The following is a 17,970-nucleotide window of genomic DNA, read 5'->3' as shown; positions in this document are numbered from 1 at the left end:
ATTTAAGTCCACACTGCCCTATTCAATGTTCAATGTTTGGCGCTAAACTGTTCAATGTTTGGCGCTAAATTCGTAAATATAGTAACTCCTACATAACATTACCATGTATTGAACTGTTTTTTCTGTTGATTTGTTGTAAAAAAAAAAAGCAAAAAAGCAAAGGTTCCCCAACCTTAACAAAACAGCTGTTTCCCACAGATGCTCCCAGGAGGCACATAAACAGGACATGAAGGCAATAGCCTTCCTCTGTTATGACTCCTTGACATCTGGTGGTACTCAGTGACATATGGTTGCTTTGGATTCATGGCTACAGTTTGGATGCACTCCACACGTGCAGCTATTTGGAAGCAAACTCTGTTGGTTTAAATAGGAGGTTTTTTCCACAATTGTTCCAGGGGTTCGTAATCATAACCAGAGACGGTCCAACCATAAGGCGAACTAGGCACTTGCCTGTGGCGCCATCGTCCTGGGAGGAGGGCACCACTCTCCACCTCCTTCTCTTTCGGGCCTTCCGGCGGCCGCGCTGGGCCTCCCGGTGCCCACGCTGGGCTTTCTGGCCGGCGTAGACCCACCTTCGCACCACGCGAGCCCACCTTTGGGGCCTTCAGATTGTGAGGTCTGTGGGAACTTGGAAGCTAGGTATGTGGGGTTTATATATCTGTAGAAGGTCCAGGGTGGGAGAAAGAACTTTTCTTTGAAGCAGGTGTGAATGTTGTAATTAATCACCTTGATTAGCATTTAATGGCCCTGTGGCTTCAAGGCCTGGCTTCTTCTTGCCTGGGAGAATCTTTTTTTGGGAGGAGTTAGCTGTCCCTGATTGTTTACTGTCTGGATTTCTTCTGTTTTCAGAGTGTTGTTCTTTATTTATTGTCCTGATTTTAGAGTTTTTTTTAATACTGAGGGCTATCTGAGTTATCTAAGTCCACACTGCCCTATATCCCTGTTCAATGTTTAGTGCTAAATTCGCAAATATAGTAATTCCTACATAACATTACCATGTATTGAACTGCTTTTTCTGTCAAAATTGTTGTAAAACATGATGTTTTGGTGCTTAATTTGTAAAATCATAATGTAATTTGATGTTTAATAGGCTTTTCCTTTATCTTTCCTTATTATCCAACATTTTCGCTTATCCAACGCTTTTATTTTTCAGTGATTGGTTTGGGGGGGGGCACCAAAATTCTGTTCGCCTACACTTGAAAAATACCTAGGGCCGGCTCTGATCATAACATACGAAGAGTTTTAATATGGCTTTTTAAGGGAGCTTTATTAAGTGTTCTTAAAGGAGTGGGAGTCTTTTGTGCAACAATAATGTACTGGAATAAAGGATAAAGCCTTTAAAAATATAAAGCACACCTGGCAGGTCAAACAGACAACATATTCCATGAGTTGCCTGTCTCTCTGTCACTATGCTCTTAAAGTGGAGCACTCCCAGTTATTTCCTTTGCTTTATGGGAAATTGAATGGAAGCTTTGCTTAATCACAACCTTGGCAGAATGCATGAGATACCACAGGAGGAATCAGACCCCAAAGGGATGGGCTAAAGGATCTGGGAATGGGCAGACCTCCAGATATTGTGGAACTGCATCTCAAGGCTTATTAGCTTTGCTGGCTGGGACAGTCAGACAACATCTGGATGATCAAATATTCCGCTTCCTGCTTTTTATATAAAGCCCCTATCTTACCTTCCTAAATTAGGTAGGTTTTTTCCTTCCTGAAGGAATAACGTGCTGTTGATTCACTGCTTCTGAAGGGCAAAATATGGGAGGCAGACTTCCCATTAATTCTCTAGTTCTGTTGAAGGCAGATGAGGGGAAGACCCTACATCTTGTTTTCCTTTGTGGCAAAGCAATTGAGAGATCAATTTTTAAGAAGATATTTGCTCTCTGCTATATGGGGGTGCCATATTTGCATGTTCTAAGTTAATTAAAAGGGGAGAAATAACGCCCACCACTGCTGAAGAACTAACCTTCCTCCATAAGAAAGACTTATGAGAAAATGGAAGACCAACTAGTATCCAGCCAATTTCCCATCACCACAACCATTCTTGGAAACCTTCTGCCTGAATTAAATGCAGTCACTTGGAAAGGCAAGCCAACAAAAGCCCTCTAGGTCACCAATGCTAGTTCAAAGAGATCTGAAGGGACTAATGAAGGCCTACTGGTCCTAAAATGAAGATGAACGACACAAATGGAATGTCTCTGTCATAAGGTGTATCTACACTGCTGAATTAGAGCAATTTGACACAACTTTAATTGCCATGGCTCAATGCTATGGAATCACAATTGCAAGTTGTTGAGGTACCTTCACTCTTTGGCAGAGAAGACTAAAAACTTCGTAAAACTACAACTTCTATCATTCCATAACATTATTCCATGGAAGTTAATGTGGTATCAAACTGAATTAATTCTACAGTGTAGATGCACCCCCAGTCAGGTGAAATTAGATTAGGAAAATTTATAAATTGAATTGTCTATCTATTGGTGGAGAGCAACCACTAACTTATTAACTTCCCCTCAAAGCTGGAAATGAATTTGGAGATACCTGGCATCCAAAGCTGGTCAAACGTAGAGAAGAGAGGGGCATGGAGATATATTCTAAAGCTATACATTAGGCTGTATTTGTACATTTTTTGAATTCTTCAAATAACCAAACTATGAATAACAACAGAAGGCTTGATGAGGCCAAACTGGGGCACCGTTTCTAAAAAATAAGTTCCATAGATTGCATTCAGACTTACTTGCATTAGCATGTATAGGGCGGGGGGCCAATAATATTTAAGTCCTGTTTATTTCAGTCAGAAATGTAAGCATCTGCTCATCACTTTCTGCTAGAAGTCAATGGGGTTTAAAAGTGCTGCCCTATATTTTAAATTAGTGCATTACTTTATGGTATCTGTGAATTTATGAAATGTTTGAAAATGTTTTGGAGGTGCTTTCAAACTGACAACAATGGTCAATTTCATGCTTTTCCTTCACAGCCTTTCACTGGTAAAAGCAATAAGGGAGACAAAAGAAGTACAGGAAGAACATGGAAGGGCTAGAAATTGAAGACAGCATTGTCTGTACCTCCCATAAACTCCCATGAATAAGGCAATGGAGTTGTAAGCGACAACCATCATTTGGAAGCAGTAATAGAAACAATTTGTTTGTTTTATTTGGCTATATGTTAAGCGTTTAATGAAATAAGTAAAAACAGTCCTATTGTCAACAAAGGCTCAAAACATTTAACTACTTCATAAAAACTCAAGACTATGAGGTTGTACTGAAAGCAACCTCTGTGTGTCATTTTCTCTGAACTATTAATTCAAATACAATGTTATTACATCACTTGATAGAGTAATCCTTACTGTGCGACTAACATTGTTTCTGTATTTCTAGACATCGCATAACAATGGATATGGAAAAGAAACAAAAAGCAGTAATTGAGTTCTTGTGGTTGTCAGCAGAACTGCTACTGACAACCACAAAAGGCTCCAAATTGTGTATGGCAAGGCAAGAATGGATGAGAATAATGTGCAAAGATGGATGAAAAAGTTTGAAGAAAGTGGAACCAGTGTTGTAAAGAAACTATGTAATGAAAAACTTAAAATGTAACAAAATGGCAACTAACCACCTGATAGGGCTTGCTCTTAGAAATCAAACTAATTACTCAGACCATGGGCCTTTGCAGACCATAGAGTTAGAGTGCTACGGTTCCATTTTGGAGCCAACAAGGTGTAGTGATTTAAGCATTACACTACCATTCTAGAGACCTGAGTTCAAATCCCCATTCGGGTAGGGAACCCCCCTGGATAATCTTGTGTACATCACACTCTCTCAGACTCAGGGGAAGGGAAAGGGAACTTTCTACTGAATGAAGCTTGTCAAGGAAAGCCCATGATATGGTCATTTTAGGGTCACCATAAATGTTGTGGGTCCTGAAGGCACACAACAACTGGGATTGATGAAGCACTAGGAATAGCAATCTGTTTAATTATTCTAAATGTCCCTCCACAAATTGTAAAACCCAGATTTCCATAGAATAGAATGATTGTAGTTAAAGTGGAATCATAGCTCCATATTGTCATACTGTAAAAGGTTCCCGGGATACAGGTTATCATTCCTACAGCTTCCTGCCACTAAAATTTGTCCCTCTGTGCCACTATCTCAAACTTTGAAAAAACTCTTTTTTTGAACTCCAGCTTCCAATACACGAGGAATCCCTACCGAGGTCCTCCAATATGATTCTATGGCCATATCCAGCAGAAATTGGCCATAGCATCATGCTAGAAGACCTAGAAATGCCTAGAGAGGTGAAAAAAATTAAAAATTTCTTTATTTGCAGGGGTTTTAAAATTCAAAATTTGTTTTTTGTTCACTTGCGTTTTCTTTTTGTTAAGTCTAGAGCTATTGTATACTAAATAAATGATAGTGTAAACATGCTTTTAGGCTGTTATATGCAATGACAAATGAGGAAAAGCTCTGATTTGGTTTACAGCAGTGGCCCGAAACCAACAATGTAAAATGGTCAGTTGGAAGAGAAGCATATATTTTACTGTCAGTTCAGCCTGTTCACATCAGACATAACCTGTGTTGTAGCAGTGTTGTTCTCCGGGAATGGAGGAATACAAACTGAGTCCAGGTTTGTAAGGAAGACTTGATCTTTCAAGAAGGCAAGCCCTTCTGCCCATCAGACGATAAACAAAAATGTGTGTTCCCCAGTGCCAAGCAACAGAATTCCTCCCCTGATATAATGTAACATTGCAGGCCCCTGGCAGCACAACGCAGCATTCTTCTCGCTACAGTTCCCTGTGGGCTTCTTGTATGCTTCACCAACACAATCGTCTCCTTATCTTCTTATTCTTCTGAGAAACAAAAATAGATGACAGGAAAAGGCTGAGGCCTTCCCTAAACCTACATGCTTAAAATGGCAAAGCAGTTGAGGCAGACAATACCTGAACAGATGATTTCTGGATGATTACACTGTGTAACAGGATTTCTGTTCCTGGGTTATAATTGTCATTTTCTAATTGGTTCCATCATAAAAACAAGGGAAAGGTTTATTAAATAGCAAAAACGTTGTTTTTGCAGGACATCCTACAGCACATTTTGTTATAGTTTTCCAATGAATATCTCATAGAGTCTCAACCAATTCAACATAGTTTGTGGTAGCCACAAATACAAAGTTTCTGGAGTATAACAACAAATTTCAAAGTAAGTACCACACAATTAAACAGGAAATAAAACTTTCAAACCAGGAACAGAAAATGTTTCAGATGTTGTTACATAGTATTATTCACTGGGGTTGTCATAAGTCTCATAACCAAATCCCTCTCCACCCTCTGAATAGTTTCTTCTTCCAAAAACAATGAAGGGGGAGGCCATTAGAAAGCAAAAGTGTCACTATCTCAACCCCAATTTTGGAATTCCAGATAAGGGATGTTCAATCTATAATAGCTATTTCTTGATTGTCAAACCTGCATGTCATGATTTTTTACTGTTCCTTTGTACTGCTTTTGCAAACCTGGCAGCACCATACAAGGGAGAAAGAGCCAAACTAGACCTAAGTATAAAACATTGCTAGTTTTCTGAGAGTTCTTCCCACAGTCAGGAATTGCTAGGTACCAAGTTTATTCATAAACAAATGATACAGTCTTATTAATCCTCTATATAAAGTTGCTTAGTATGCTATGTTCTTTCAGGCCATATGTACAAGTTCAAACACTTGTATTTTTAATTTCAGAATAACATACACCCTTCAATAAATCATTCATGAATCATTCCACTATTCTACTCACATGCGGGCCATAAAATGCAGAAAAACTCCCCTTTGAAACTTTGCAACTCTTTAATCATCCCAAATGTGAATTAAGCAATATGGTTAGACTGTGCTAAGGTATATTTAATCCATGTTTAGTTGTTTTTTAAATAGAGGCTCTAGATATTCAGTTCATCTGTGTGGTATAATTATCCATCATCACTATGTTTCCCTTTCAGTTTATTTATTTAGAAGCTGCTATATTTTTTCAACCTGCTCTCTGATCATTATACCTGGTCCTTTCATTGTCTGCTTTGAGGTATATGATGAAGACAAAGCTACATAATGCTTATTTAAAAAAGGATTCTGGTTTTATGCTTTCTATGGCTATCTTAAATTACAGTGTATTTTGCTGTGAATTGATTTTGGTTTATGCTGGATTTTATTCTATCTGTACCCAAATTTCATAAATTGCTTTGCATCATCTGTAAATGGGATGTATAATATGTCAATAAGTAGTAACTCTCCAGAAGCCTCAATTAACCCAATGGAATTTAACTTTGTGTAGATATGTATAGGATTGTGCTTCGATTAACACTCTCCCAGTTGACAGTTTCCCAGGAGAAGGTATAATCTGGGTTATTCTGATACAAATAAGTTAATGGACTGGCAGATTCACAGCTAAGAAGCATATTCCAAAATATATATTCTTCATTGTTGCTGGGATAGCTCCTGGCAATCTAGAATGCACCTACACTATAGAATGAATGCAGTTTGATACCACTATAACTTCCATGACTCAATGCTATTGAATCCTGGATGTGCAGTTTGGTGAGACACTCAGACTCCTTGACAAAACTCTTATGATTCCATAGACTCATTTAAATTGAGTCATGGCAGTTCATTCTACAGTGTAAATGTGCACTTTGCCCCTTCATGCTGTGTCTCAGACCTTTAAGACATGGGTGTAGAAAAAGTCAATTATCCACAGATATAACAGAATGACTGTTAATCTAAAAAAATGTGGTATAAGCACCAAGAACTGGGAATCCCTGGTCCTTGAGTATTCTAACTGAAGATCAGCTGTTACCAACTGTGCTACTGATTTTGGAGAGGCACGGGTAGAGGAGGAAAGGAAGAAATGTGCCAAGAGAAAGGAGCATCAAGCAAACCCTTATGAAGACCACCTTCCATCTAGAAATCTATGTCTTCATTGCGAAAGACCATGTTGATTCATAATAGATCTCCGCAGTCACTTAAGGACCCACCTCTAAGACTCTACCTTTGAAAAACAATCAGGCTGAGCCATGAGTGATAGCTTGTAAAGGGTGAATGACTATTATATATGTGGTATGAGTAGAGTAGTATAGTCACATACCAATGCATGTAACTATGCTATGCAATGGATTATTCTCACAATTTTCTCTTTTCTCACTCTATTTTGCGACTTAGTGATTCCTCTGTCTTGATATCACCTGAATACAATTCATACCATCAAGTTAAAACTACCTCATTTCATCTTAGACTAAAGCAACAACTATAATAAATAGTTTGCAAACAGGTACACTTCAGTTTTACAGACAGATAATGTCCAGAATGCTATTTTAACTCAATGTATTTCCAAGCAAGGAAAGCACAAAAGTTGTGGAGATGCCTTTGCAGAGGAAATATGCATCTCTGCCACAAACATGAAAGAGCACAGTTCTATTAAAACAGAATCAAGAAAAAGGCTGGGATGCACCCATATGGCTTTCTGAATGTGATCCTCTGTGATGAAAAGCATCATGTATAACTATTGTGTAAACACAGGGGTATTGCAGGAATAAATCATGTTCACCTACATGAGCCTCAAAGAAGAACCTAATCTTGCTTTGCTTCTATTCAAATTATGGGCAAGGTTTTATGTCATTTAAATCAGCACAAAAACAAGAACTGCAATGAATTTGAGGAAGGATTTACACAGCCTGTGTGAGTTGGTTCTCGCAGAAGCAGAGGCAGCAGGAGGACATTTTTGCTCCCTGGCTTCAGGTAGGATTTGGCTAAGATTTGGCTAAGATTTTAAACTGAGTGTGGGCTTGGCTCCTGTGGTCAAAGTCTAACTGTTGTGTGACTGTTGTGTTGAAAGAGAGCCAGGTACTTAAGTTGATTGACAGCAGGCATTGTCCCCTGTTAATTGAGTTTCTGGATCTGTAATTGGCTAAGCGAACGAACCCAAAGGGTGCTCACCAATGCGTCGTCTTCATCATGGAAAGAAGTGACAAGTGGAGTGCCGCAGGGCTCCGTCCTGGGCCCGGTTCTGTTCAACATCTTTATTAACGACTTAGACGAAGGGTTAGAAGGCACGATCATCAAGTTTGCAGACGACACCAAACTGGGAGGGATAGCTAACACTCCAGAAGACAGGAGCAGAATTCAAAACGATCTTGACAGACTAGAGAGATGGGCCAAAACTAACAAAATGAAGTTCAACAGGGACAAATACAAGATACTTCACTTCGGCAGAAAAAATGGAAATCAAAGATACAGAATGGGGGACACCTGGCTTGACAGCAGTGTGTGCGAAAAAGACCTTGGAGTCCTCATGGATACTGTGTTTAGTGGCAGATAATCTGGCAGCTGAATGAAAAAGATGTAAGGATACGTTCACTCAATCTGGGGGGGGGGTGTCCAAAGCTCTTTACCTAAACAGAATAAAAGCATGATCCCTATGTCTGTTGTTATTGTAAGCATTGTGACCTATGACAGGGTTTTCTTGGCAAGATTCATTCAGAGTGGATTTTTTTTATCATTGCCTTCCTCTATGGCTAAGAGAAACTGTGACTTGCCCAAGGTTACCTGCTGCAGTTTGAGCAGAGATTTAAACCCTGGTCTTCATAGTCCAAATACCCTTGAAGACCGTGAGAGTTCCTTCCTTCCTTCCTTCCTTCCTTCCTTCCTTCCTTCCTTCCTTCCTTCCTTCCTTCCTTTCTGGGTTGTCATCTGTTAGATCCTTTCCTGTGCCTTTCCAGGTACTTAGTTCTCATGAAATGTGAACTGCGCAGCACTTGCCAGACCTTCTAAGTACTGCACGCAGGATGCTTTTAAACACCACATACACCATTTTGCCTTAAGGAATGCAGCACATGCCACCACCAAGCAGAACTCATTTAAAGAGGCACAGAGAGGAGGGCGCCCCTTGGCTCCCAATCACTGACTAGAAAAACTTCTATCTCCTGGTACTGTGTTAGCAATCTTAATATCCATTCATGTATAAACATGGAATAGGCATTAAATGTTCTTCAGTTTTATGTACTTACTAGGAGACTTTGGCTGTAGCTACCAATAACAAATGGTCTAAATGAAATTGCTATTTTCAGGTAGAGTCCATCCATTTAATTCAACAGAATATACCAAAGTATTGGGTTTATCATTCACTAGCGGAGTCACTGCAGCTACACCAGTTGTATTTTGGACACAATCTGCTTTCAAGTTCTTTAAGTTTACAGCAATCTGAAGGTGAACCTGTCATATATTTTCTGGGTCTGAGAGTATGTTGCTCTCCCATGGCCAAATAGGAAATTGATCTCAAGAGCTGTATCACAGTGCTCAAGCCACAGTACCACTCTGGTTCTCAGCTTATCACTAAATCCTCATCGTTTAAGCTATATTACAAAGTGATACAGAAAGGAATGACTTCACTCTTTCTGCATTATAAATACAATGCATTTGTGATGCTTCTGCAGCTGGAGATAATGTGGCCTGAGCCTGGCTGCTTGTAGGTTTCTCCCTGTTGATGTATTTTGAAGTCACTAACTACTGTACCAGTCACTACTTTTAAAAAAATAGTTTTTTTAGCCTTGGGTTGCTGTGAGTTTTCTGGGCTGTATGGCCATGTTCCAGAAGCATTCTCTCCTGATGTTTTGCCTGCATCTACGACAGGTATCCTCAGAGGTTGTGAGGTAAATTGGAAACTAAGCAAGTGAGGCTTACATATCTGTGGATGGTCCGGGGTGGGAGAAAGAACTCTTGTCTGTTTAAGGCACGTGCAAATGGTGCAATTGGCCAGCTTGATTAGCATTGAAAAGCCTTGCAGCTTCAAGGTCTGGCTGATTCCTGACTGGGGAATCCTTTGTTGGGAGGTGTTAGCTGGCCCTGATTGTTTCATGTCTGGATTTCCCATTTTCAGAATGTTGTTTATTTACTGTCCTGATTTCAGAGTTTTTTTTTAAAATACTGGGAGCCAGATTTTGTTCATTTTCCTGGTTTCCTGCTTTCTGTTGAAATTGTCCACATGCTTGTGGATTTTAATGGCTTCTCTGTGTAGTCTTGGCATAGCGGTTGTTAGAATGCTCCGGTAATTGTAGTCCGTCAAAGAGTGCTGCTGCCTCCCTTCAACGTTCTGTGATTCCATAACAATTGATGACGTGGTGTCCAGCTGCATTCATTCTACCGTGTAAGTCAGGTATGGGCAAACTTTGGCCCTCCAGATGTTTTGGACTTCAACGCCCACAATTACTAACAGCCTATCGGTAGGCTGTTAGGAATCGTGGGAGTTGAAGTCCAAAGCACCTGGAGGGGCCAACTTTGCCCATGCCTGGTGTAACCCCCCCCCCCCCCCCCCCCCGCAGTCCTATTTGGCAACAAGCAGCCAGCTCGCGGCAGGGAGCATGACATGTAGGCACACACACAGCCAGTCTCAGAAGAAGAGCTCTTTCCTCTCCTGAGCCACTTTTTGCAAGGCGGCTCGCTCCCCGCTCAACTTTCGGACCAGAGTTTGAAAGAAAACTCTTTGTCCGGGAAGTGGGTGGGTGAGTGGGTGAAGAGAGGGCTCACCCCCGCCCCCTCCTGCCTTCCTGTTTGGGGGCGTCCTGACAGTGGGGAGAACTTTGTGGCTACTTTGCCAGTGGAAGTGAAGCGGCTCCTCTCAGTCTCCCCCCTCCCATAGGACTTGGGTTGGGGAGTGGGCTCTCCCTGAGACATTTATCTTCTCCCATCAGCCCTTGGAAGCAAACTCCTGTCAATGTCCCACAAATCCGACGCCCGCGTCCCTCTGTCCATCTCCCCCCTCTTCGTGTGCATGTTACCTTTCTCCAGGCTCCACAGCAGCCCATCTTGCTCCCCAAGCAGCCCATCCTGCTCTCGAGGGGTCTCGCTAAGGCACAAGGTCTCAACGGGGGTCTCCAACTCCGACAGCCTCCAAAGGAACCCTAACGTTCCACCTGACAATCGGCGCCTCGAACTTCATGCTTGGAACTTGGCGATTGTTCGCCCTAAGTCTCAGAAGAGGGGCGCCTCGGAACGCTCCCCCCCCCCCCCCCGCTTCCTTGTCTGGCGTTCTTTCTTTCTTTTCTTTTTTTAACCAAACCGAAACAAAACCAAACCCCCGCTAGCCAGATTCGAAGGTGACTATTTCGGCCAGGGCCAGAAGAGGGAGCCGGGAAGCTGGGGTCACTACAATACTTTTTGTGTTGTCCAAGGCTTTCATGGCCGGAATCACTGGGTTGCTGTGAGTTTTCCGGGCTATATGGCCATGTTCCAGAAACATTCTTTTCCGACGTTTCGCCTACATCTATGGCAGGCATTCTTGCAGCTTGAGAGGAAAGAGATTTAAAGATGGGCTCAAAGCCAACCTTAAAAACTGGCATAGACACCCCGAACTGGGAAGCCCTGGCCCTTGAGCGCTCTAACTGGAGGTCAGCTGTGTCCAATAGTGCTGCAGAATTGGAAGAGGCACAAGTGGAGGGCTTAAGGGAGAATGTGCTAAGAGGAAGGCGCATCAAACCAACCCTAACCGGACCGCCTTCAATCTGGAAACTAATGTCTTCACTGCGGAAGAACATGAGGGTCAAGAATAGGTCTCCACAGCCATCATCCTCAGACTACGAGGGATCGCCTAAGTAAGTAAGTAATCTATGGCAGGCATCCTAGAAGCTTCGAGCAGCCAGACGTTGAAGCTGAAAGACTATTTCAATGCTAATCAAGGTGGCCAATTGAAACATTCACACTTGCCTCCAACAGACAAGAGTTCTTTCTCCAACCTGCACATTCCACAGATATATAAACCCCACTCGGCTTTGTTTTTGTTTTTTAAGAGTGTTAGAAAGAAGAAATCAGTATGGGACCCAGTATGAATATACCTACAGTGTGAAACTCCGGAGACTAAGGTCCAAATCCCCATTGAGTTATGGAAGCCCACACTCTCTCAGCCTCAGAGGATGGCAAAAGCAGAATCTCCTCTGAATAAATTTTGCCAAGACTTTAGGGTCACCATACAATTTGAAGACACTGTGTTGTTGTGAGTTTTCTGGGCTATATGACCAAGTTCCAGAAGCATTCTTTTCTGGTGTTTCACCCACATCTATGGCAGGCATCCTCAGAGGTTGTGAGGTCTGTTGGAAACTAGGCAAGTGGGGTTTATATATCTGTGGATGGTCCAGGGTGGGAGAAAGAACTCTTGTCTGTTGGAGGCAAGTGTGAATGTTGCAACCAATTACCTTGATTAGCATTGAAAAGCCTTGCAGCTTCAAGGCCTGGCTGACTCTGCCTGGGGGAATAATTTGTTGAGAGGTGCTAGCTGGCCCTGATTGTGTCATGTCTGGAATTCCCCTGTCTTCTGAGTGTTGTTCTTTATTTACTGTCCTGATTTTAGAGGTTTTTTTAAAATACTGGTAGCCAGATTTTGTTCATTTTCATGGTTTCCTCCCTTCTGTTGAAATTGTCCACATGCTTGTGGATTTTCGTGGCTTCTCTCTCTGTGTAGTCCGACATGGTGGTTGTTAGAGTGGTCCAGCATTTGGTCCAGCAGTGGGAGTCTGTCAAGCCCTTTAGCCTTCTCTGCCAAAGAGTGCTGCTGCCTCCCTACAACATTCCCTGATTCCATGACACATGATGGCAGTTAAAGCCGCGTCCAACTGCGTTCATTCTACAGTGTAAGTCAAGGATGGGCAAACATGGCCCTTCCAGGTGTTTTGGACTTCAACGCCCACAATTACTAACAGCCTACCGGTAGGCTGTTAGAAATTGTGGGAGTTGAAGGGAGCATGACATGCAAGCACACAGACCGACAGCCTCAGAAGAAGAGCTCTTTCCTCTCCTGAGCCACTTTTTGCAAGTCGGCTCACTCCCCGCTCAACTTTCGGACCAGAGTTTGAAAGGCAACTCCTTGTCTGGGAAGTGGGTGGGTGAGTGGGTGAAGAGAGGGATCACCCCCGTCCCCTCCTGCCTTCCTGTTTGGGGGAGTCCAGACAGTGGGGAGAACTTTGTGGCTACTTTGCCAGTGGAAGTGAAGCGGCTCCTCTCAGTCTGCCCCCTCCCATAGGAGTTGGGTTGGGGAGTGGGCTCTGCTTGAGACACTTACCTTCTCCCCATCAGCCCTTGGAAGCAAACTCCTGTCAATGTCCCACAAATCCGACGCCCCCGTCCCTCTGTCCATCTCCCCCCCCCCTCTTCGTGTGCATGTTACCTTTCTCCAGGCTCCACAGCAGCCCATCTTGCTCCCCAAGCAGCCCATCCTGCTCTCGAGGGGTCTCGCTAAGGCACAAGGTCTCAACGGGGGTCTCCAACTCCGACAGCCTCCTAAGGAACCCTAACGTTCCACCTGACAATCGGCGCCTCGAACTTCATGCTTGGAACTTGGCGATTGTTCGCCCTAAGTCTCAGAAGAGGGGCGCCTCAGAACGCTCCCCCCCCCCCCCGCTTCCTTGTCTGCCGTTCTTTCTTTTCTTTTTTTAACCAAACCGAAACAAAACAAAACCCCCGCTAGCCAGATTTTTTTTTTTTTCGTGTCAGGAGCAACCGGAGTTGCTTCTGGAGTGAGAGAATTGGCCGTCTGCAAGGACGTTGCCCAGGGGACGCCCGGATGTTTTTACCATCCTTGTGGGAGGCTTCTCTCATGTCCCCGCATGGAGCTGGAGCTGATAGAGGGAGCTCATCCACACTCTCCCCAGGTGGGATTCGAACCTGGCAGCTTTCAGGTCAGCAACCCAACCTTCAAGTCACTTAGTCCACTACGCCATCTGGGGGCTCTTGCTAGCCAGATTCGAAGGTGACTATTTCGGCCAGGGCCAGAAGAGGGAGCCAGGAAGTTGGGGCCACTACAGGACTTTTTGTGTTGTCCAAGGCTTTCATGGTCTGTGTTGTCTGGGTTGCTGTGAGTTTTCCGGGCTGTATGGCCTTGTTCCTAGGAGCATTCTTTCCCGACTTTTAGCCTGCATCTATGGCAGGCATCCTTGAAGCTGCCAGCAGCCAGACCTTAATGCTGAAAGACTATTCAATACCAAAGAAGGTGGCCAGTTGATACATTCACACTTGCTTTAAACAGACAATGCTTCTGGAACATAGCCATACAGCCCGGAAACTCACAGCAACCCACATTAACTTTTTTTTTAGGGTGTAAGAAAGAAGAAATAGGTATAGGACCCAGTATGGGTGTACCTACAGTGTAAAATTCAGTTTGACACCACTTTAAGTGCCATGGCTCAATGCTGTGGAATCTTGGAAGCTGAAATTTGGTGAAGCGCCAGCATTCTTTGGCAGAGATGGCAAAAGACCATGCAAAACTACAACTCCAATGATTTTATAGCACAGAGCTTAAGAAATGGGGCTACAAAGTGGAGTCCAGGGCATGCAAGTGTGGAGAAGAGCAAACCACAGCCACCTATTCCAATGCAGTCTGAGCCCTGCTCCATGCACTATGGAGGACCTTCTCACAGCAGCACCAGAGGCAGCCCAAGTGGCCAGCTACGGGTCAAAGGGCATTTAGTTATCATGCCAGGTGTTTTAACTTTATTTCTGTTTTCAAATACATTCCAACTTGTATCCTCAGTTCGCTTCTGACATGATAAATAAAATAGTTGAAGTATTTTGGCCACATCATGAGAAGACAGGAAAGCTTGGAAAAGATGGGGAAAATGGAAAGAAAAAGGAAGAGAGGCCAACCAAGGGTGAGATGGATGGATGGTAACCTTGAAGTGACTGGCTTGACCTTGAAGGAGCTGGGGCCAGTGACGGCTGACAGGGAGCTCTGGCGTGGACTGGTCCATGAGATCACGAAGAGTCAGAAATGACTGAATGAATAAAGAAGAAGAATGTCAGTTGAAGTGTCAAGCTGTATTAATTCAGAGTAGATGCACCCAATGACTCCGGAGACTAAGGTCCAAATCCCCAATGAGTCGTGGAAACCCACACTCTCTCAGCCTCAGAGGATGGCAAAAGCAGAATCTCCTCTGAACAAATCTTGCCAAGTCCTTAGGGTCGCCATAAACTGGAAACAACTTGAAGACAAGTTTTCTGGGTTGTATGGCAATGTTCCAGAAGCATTCTCTCCTGACATTTCACCCACATCTATGGCAGGCATCCTCAAAGGTTGTGAGATATATATTGGAAACTAAGCAAGAGATGTTTATATATCTGTGGAAGGTCCAGGGTGGGAGAAAGAACTCTTGTCTGTTGGAAGCCAGTGTGAATGTTGTAATTCATCACCTTGATTGGCATTTAATGGCTGCTTCCTGCCTGGAGGCAAAACATCAGGAGAGAATGCTTCTGGAACATGGCCATACAGCCCAGAAAACCCACAACCAACTAGTGTTTCCAGCCATAAAAGCATTTGACAATGACTTGAAGACACACAATCCCACACCCCACAGCATTTCAGTTTAAAATGGGCACGTGTGGATAAGCAACACTAGCGTGTAGCCAAGACGGTGATGTCGAATACGCAAGCCCTTGTATTCACATTGCTTTGACACCCAGCTGATCACTGCCAGGGGTTCCCCAGGCTCAAAGAAACGCTGTATTTCCACTTCAGATTAGCTTCAGCAGCTTAAAAACTGCAAGCAGCCGAATTCATTGGCAAAAGTTATCAGTGAAGAAGAACACACAAGCTAGGAGAGGCTACAGCAGTGTTCTTCTGCTGGAGCTTACTGTGAAGGGCAAAATGTTGCCATCTCCTCTCCTCCTATTATGTTAACTGACTGCAAACTATAATTGCAGCTTGAGCTTGGTTTACAGAAATTGAAGGAAGCCAAGGAGAAAGTGGGAGAAGATCAGAGAAACTGGGACATTTTAAAGGTAATGCTGAAAAAATATTACAAAAGAATAATTAGGGTAGCTGGAAGTGATAATTTCATGGCTTATACTAGAGCTGTTAAGGCAAAGTGAGGATTTTGCCCTAAGGCAGATTTGAGAGACCCAAAGCCCTTACTCCACTACTTTTGGGTATGTGTTTACTCACCTACACCCACATTTGCAGTCTGCTTGCTAAGCCCCAAGGGAAGGGAAGTAATTTTGCCCTCGTCTTGCTTTTCCAAACTAGGAACTAAACTAGGAGACAATTTTATATATGAATGCAAATTATTGCTATGCCTGTTTTCTATCTTCATCTACATCCTGCTCCAGCTTATGCATATACTCTTATAGACATGTTTGTGTGCAAGGTTGCTATCCAGTTAGCCCTTATTTTGGCATAAGCCAACTGGCAGACAGTAGCTGCTCTTGTGAAACTATTTATATTTTGAGTAAGTTTGCATCAGAAGAATGCATGGTCCTGCAGATGTAGCTGGACTGTAACTTCTGTCATCCTTGACTACTATCTCTGCTCCTTGGTCTGATGGAAGTTGCAGATTCAAGGCCTGGCATGACCCTACAGGTTTTGGTGCCAACTGATAAGGAAAAGCATATAAAAGACTTGCTTTCCCTTTAAGGGCACCTTCCTATATATAGCAGTTCAAGGAGGAAAAGCTTTTCGAAACATGATGATAAGGCAACTGGACTACTCGCTAATGTTCACCTGTTCTCATAAAGGCAATAATTCCATCCAATTTGGGAAGTCTGAAACTCAAGCTACTATCATATAGCACCTTCTGGCTGTCACTAGCCATTTTTTTACCTTTTCTGAAAAACAGGTAAAAATACAAGAGTGGTCAAAATACAGCAAGACTTTTTTCCACACTGCAGATGCCCCCAAATCCTCTGGAATCCTTCAACATTCAAACAAATCAGGCAAAGAATGATCAACCAAAAAAACAAAACAAAACAATAACCACAAAGCAGCTGGGCTTTATTTTACCCTGCCACAATATTTTTTAAAAACCTCCTAAATAGAATCACAGCAGAAAATCATTGACTATCTTTTCCAGTTTTCAGCAGGGAAGATATACGCAGGAAAATGTTTTACAAAGAAAGGTGAGTGGTCAAGACTATCTCTGCTATGGAGCCATGAAGATTCTGTTTTTATTCGTAATTGGCATTACCTTTCTGTGCAAGATGAAGTTTGTGTTTCATTTCAGTTTTGCCTCTTGCAAGTCAATCTTCCTTCAAGTCACTTGGTTGTATTGCAATCCACCTCTCTTTAAAAGTCCAAGGAAGGTTATCATTGCCTTTATCTTATTAATTACTAGGCTTGAGCGATCCATGAAAAAATTGATTCTAAACTCGTTTCAAAAGTAGGGGGCGCCAGCGTTTCGTTTCTGATGTCATTTCTGAATTTTGCCCCCCAAAAAATTTGAAATTAACGAAAATTCATTATTTTCTAAATTAATTCGTTAATGGCGGACGCGCATGCGCAGTGGCCAAAAAAAAACAGTATGAGGGGATATTTTACAGGACTCTCCTGCCCTCATTTTTTGAGTGATCTTCTTCAAACTTGGTACAGTGGTAGAACACATTTAACACTGATAGCTCACCAAAATTTGGAACGTTTCCCTTATCCTCTGATTTTTGGCGAATTTTCATAGCTTTTATAATAAACCATTTTTTAATAATTGCAGAAATCTGTTCCTGGTTTGAAAGTCTTATTTCCTGTTTCATTGGGTTGTCTTTACTGTGAAAGTCATTGTTCTACTTCAGAAACTTTGTTTTTGTGGCTGAAACTTTGTTAAATTGGTGGACCAAAGCATAATATGTTCCATCCATGTCGCTTGCACAAAGTTCAGGCAGTGTCATAGATTTTGCCATGTTTCTATGACAGAACCAATTAGGAAATGACATTTATCACCCAGGAACAGAAATCATAGTACACCATCAAATCCTTCCCGACAGATGGCCATCAGCCTCTGAATAAGGAAATTAGTTCCTGGTTTGAAAGTGCTATTTCCTGTTCCATTGGCTTTTCTGGGCTGAGAGTGTGTGACTTGCCCAAGTGGGTGGTAGAGTGGGGAATCAAGCCACAATTGGAATCCAAAATTCAAACCTCTTCCTCCCTCCTTCTCTCTAAACTTCTCATACCTTCCAAGAATTCACATACTGTATGAAAGT

The 17,970-nt window shown here is 42.7% G+C and overlaps 1 protein-coding gene and 2 long non-coding RNA genes across 8 annotated transcripts in view; 2 read left to right on the top strand and 1 right to left on the bottom strand.

The window, feature by feature from the left end:
• ccdc69 (coiled-coil domain containing 69) overlaps positions 1–10,940 on the bottom strand; it is a 33,738-nt gene extending 22,798 nt beyond the window's left edge. For all 3 annotated transcript variants that reach the window (XM_008104803.3, XM_008104801.2, XM_008104804.2), the window contains exon 1: positions 10,803–10,940. In XM_008104803.3, coding sequence (XP_008103010.2) covers positions 10,803–10,850 — 48 coding nt within the window. In that variant the 5' untranslated portion in view covers positions 10,851–10,940. The remainder of the gene's footprint in view (positions 1–10,802) is intronic.
• On the top strand, positions 574–4,423 carry LOC134296139 (uncharacterized). The gene is made up of 2 exons (XR_010002717.1): positions 574–639; positions 2,981–4,423. It is a non-coding gene; the product is annotated as an uncharacterized LOC134296139 (long non-coding RNA).
• A 391-nt stretch (positions 10,941–11,331) lies between the features above and the next one.
• The window catches only part of LOC103277889 (uncharacterized), a 35,900-nt gene continuing 29,261 nt past the window's right edge, over positions 11,332–17,970 (top strand). For 2 of the 4 annotated variants that reach the window (XR_010002714.1, XR_010002715.1), the window contains exon 1: positions 11,376–11,619. This is a non-coding gene — a long non-coding RNA (uncharacterized LOC103277889). Of the gene's footprint in view, positions 11,620–17,970 lie in introns of all 4 variants that reach the window. The other 2 variants (XR_001729980.2, XR_010002716.1) reach the window with 2 other exon arrangements.

Source organism: Anolis carolinensis, chromosome 2, assembly GCF_035594765.1.
Source record: "Anolis carolinensis isolate JA03-04 chromosome 2, rAnoCar3.1.pri, whole genome shotgun sequence".
Lineage (NCBI taxonomy): Eukaryota > Metazoa > Chordata > Lepidosauria > Squamata > Dactyloidae > Anolis > Anolis carolinensis.
Note: the sequence above shows the minus strand (reverse complement) of the source record. Positions and strands in the feature narration are given on the sequence as shown.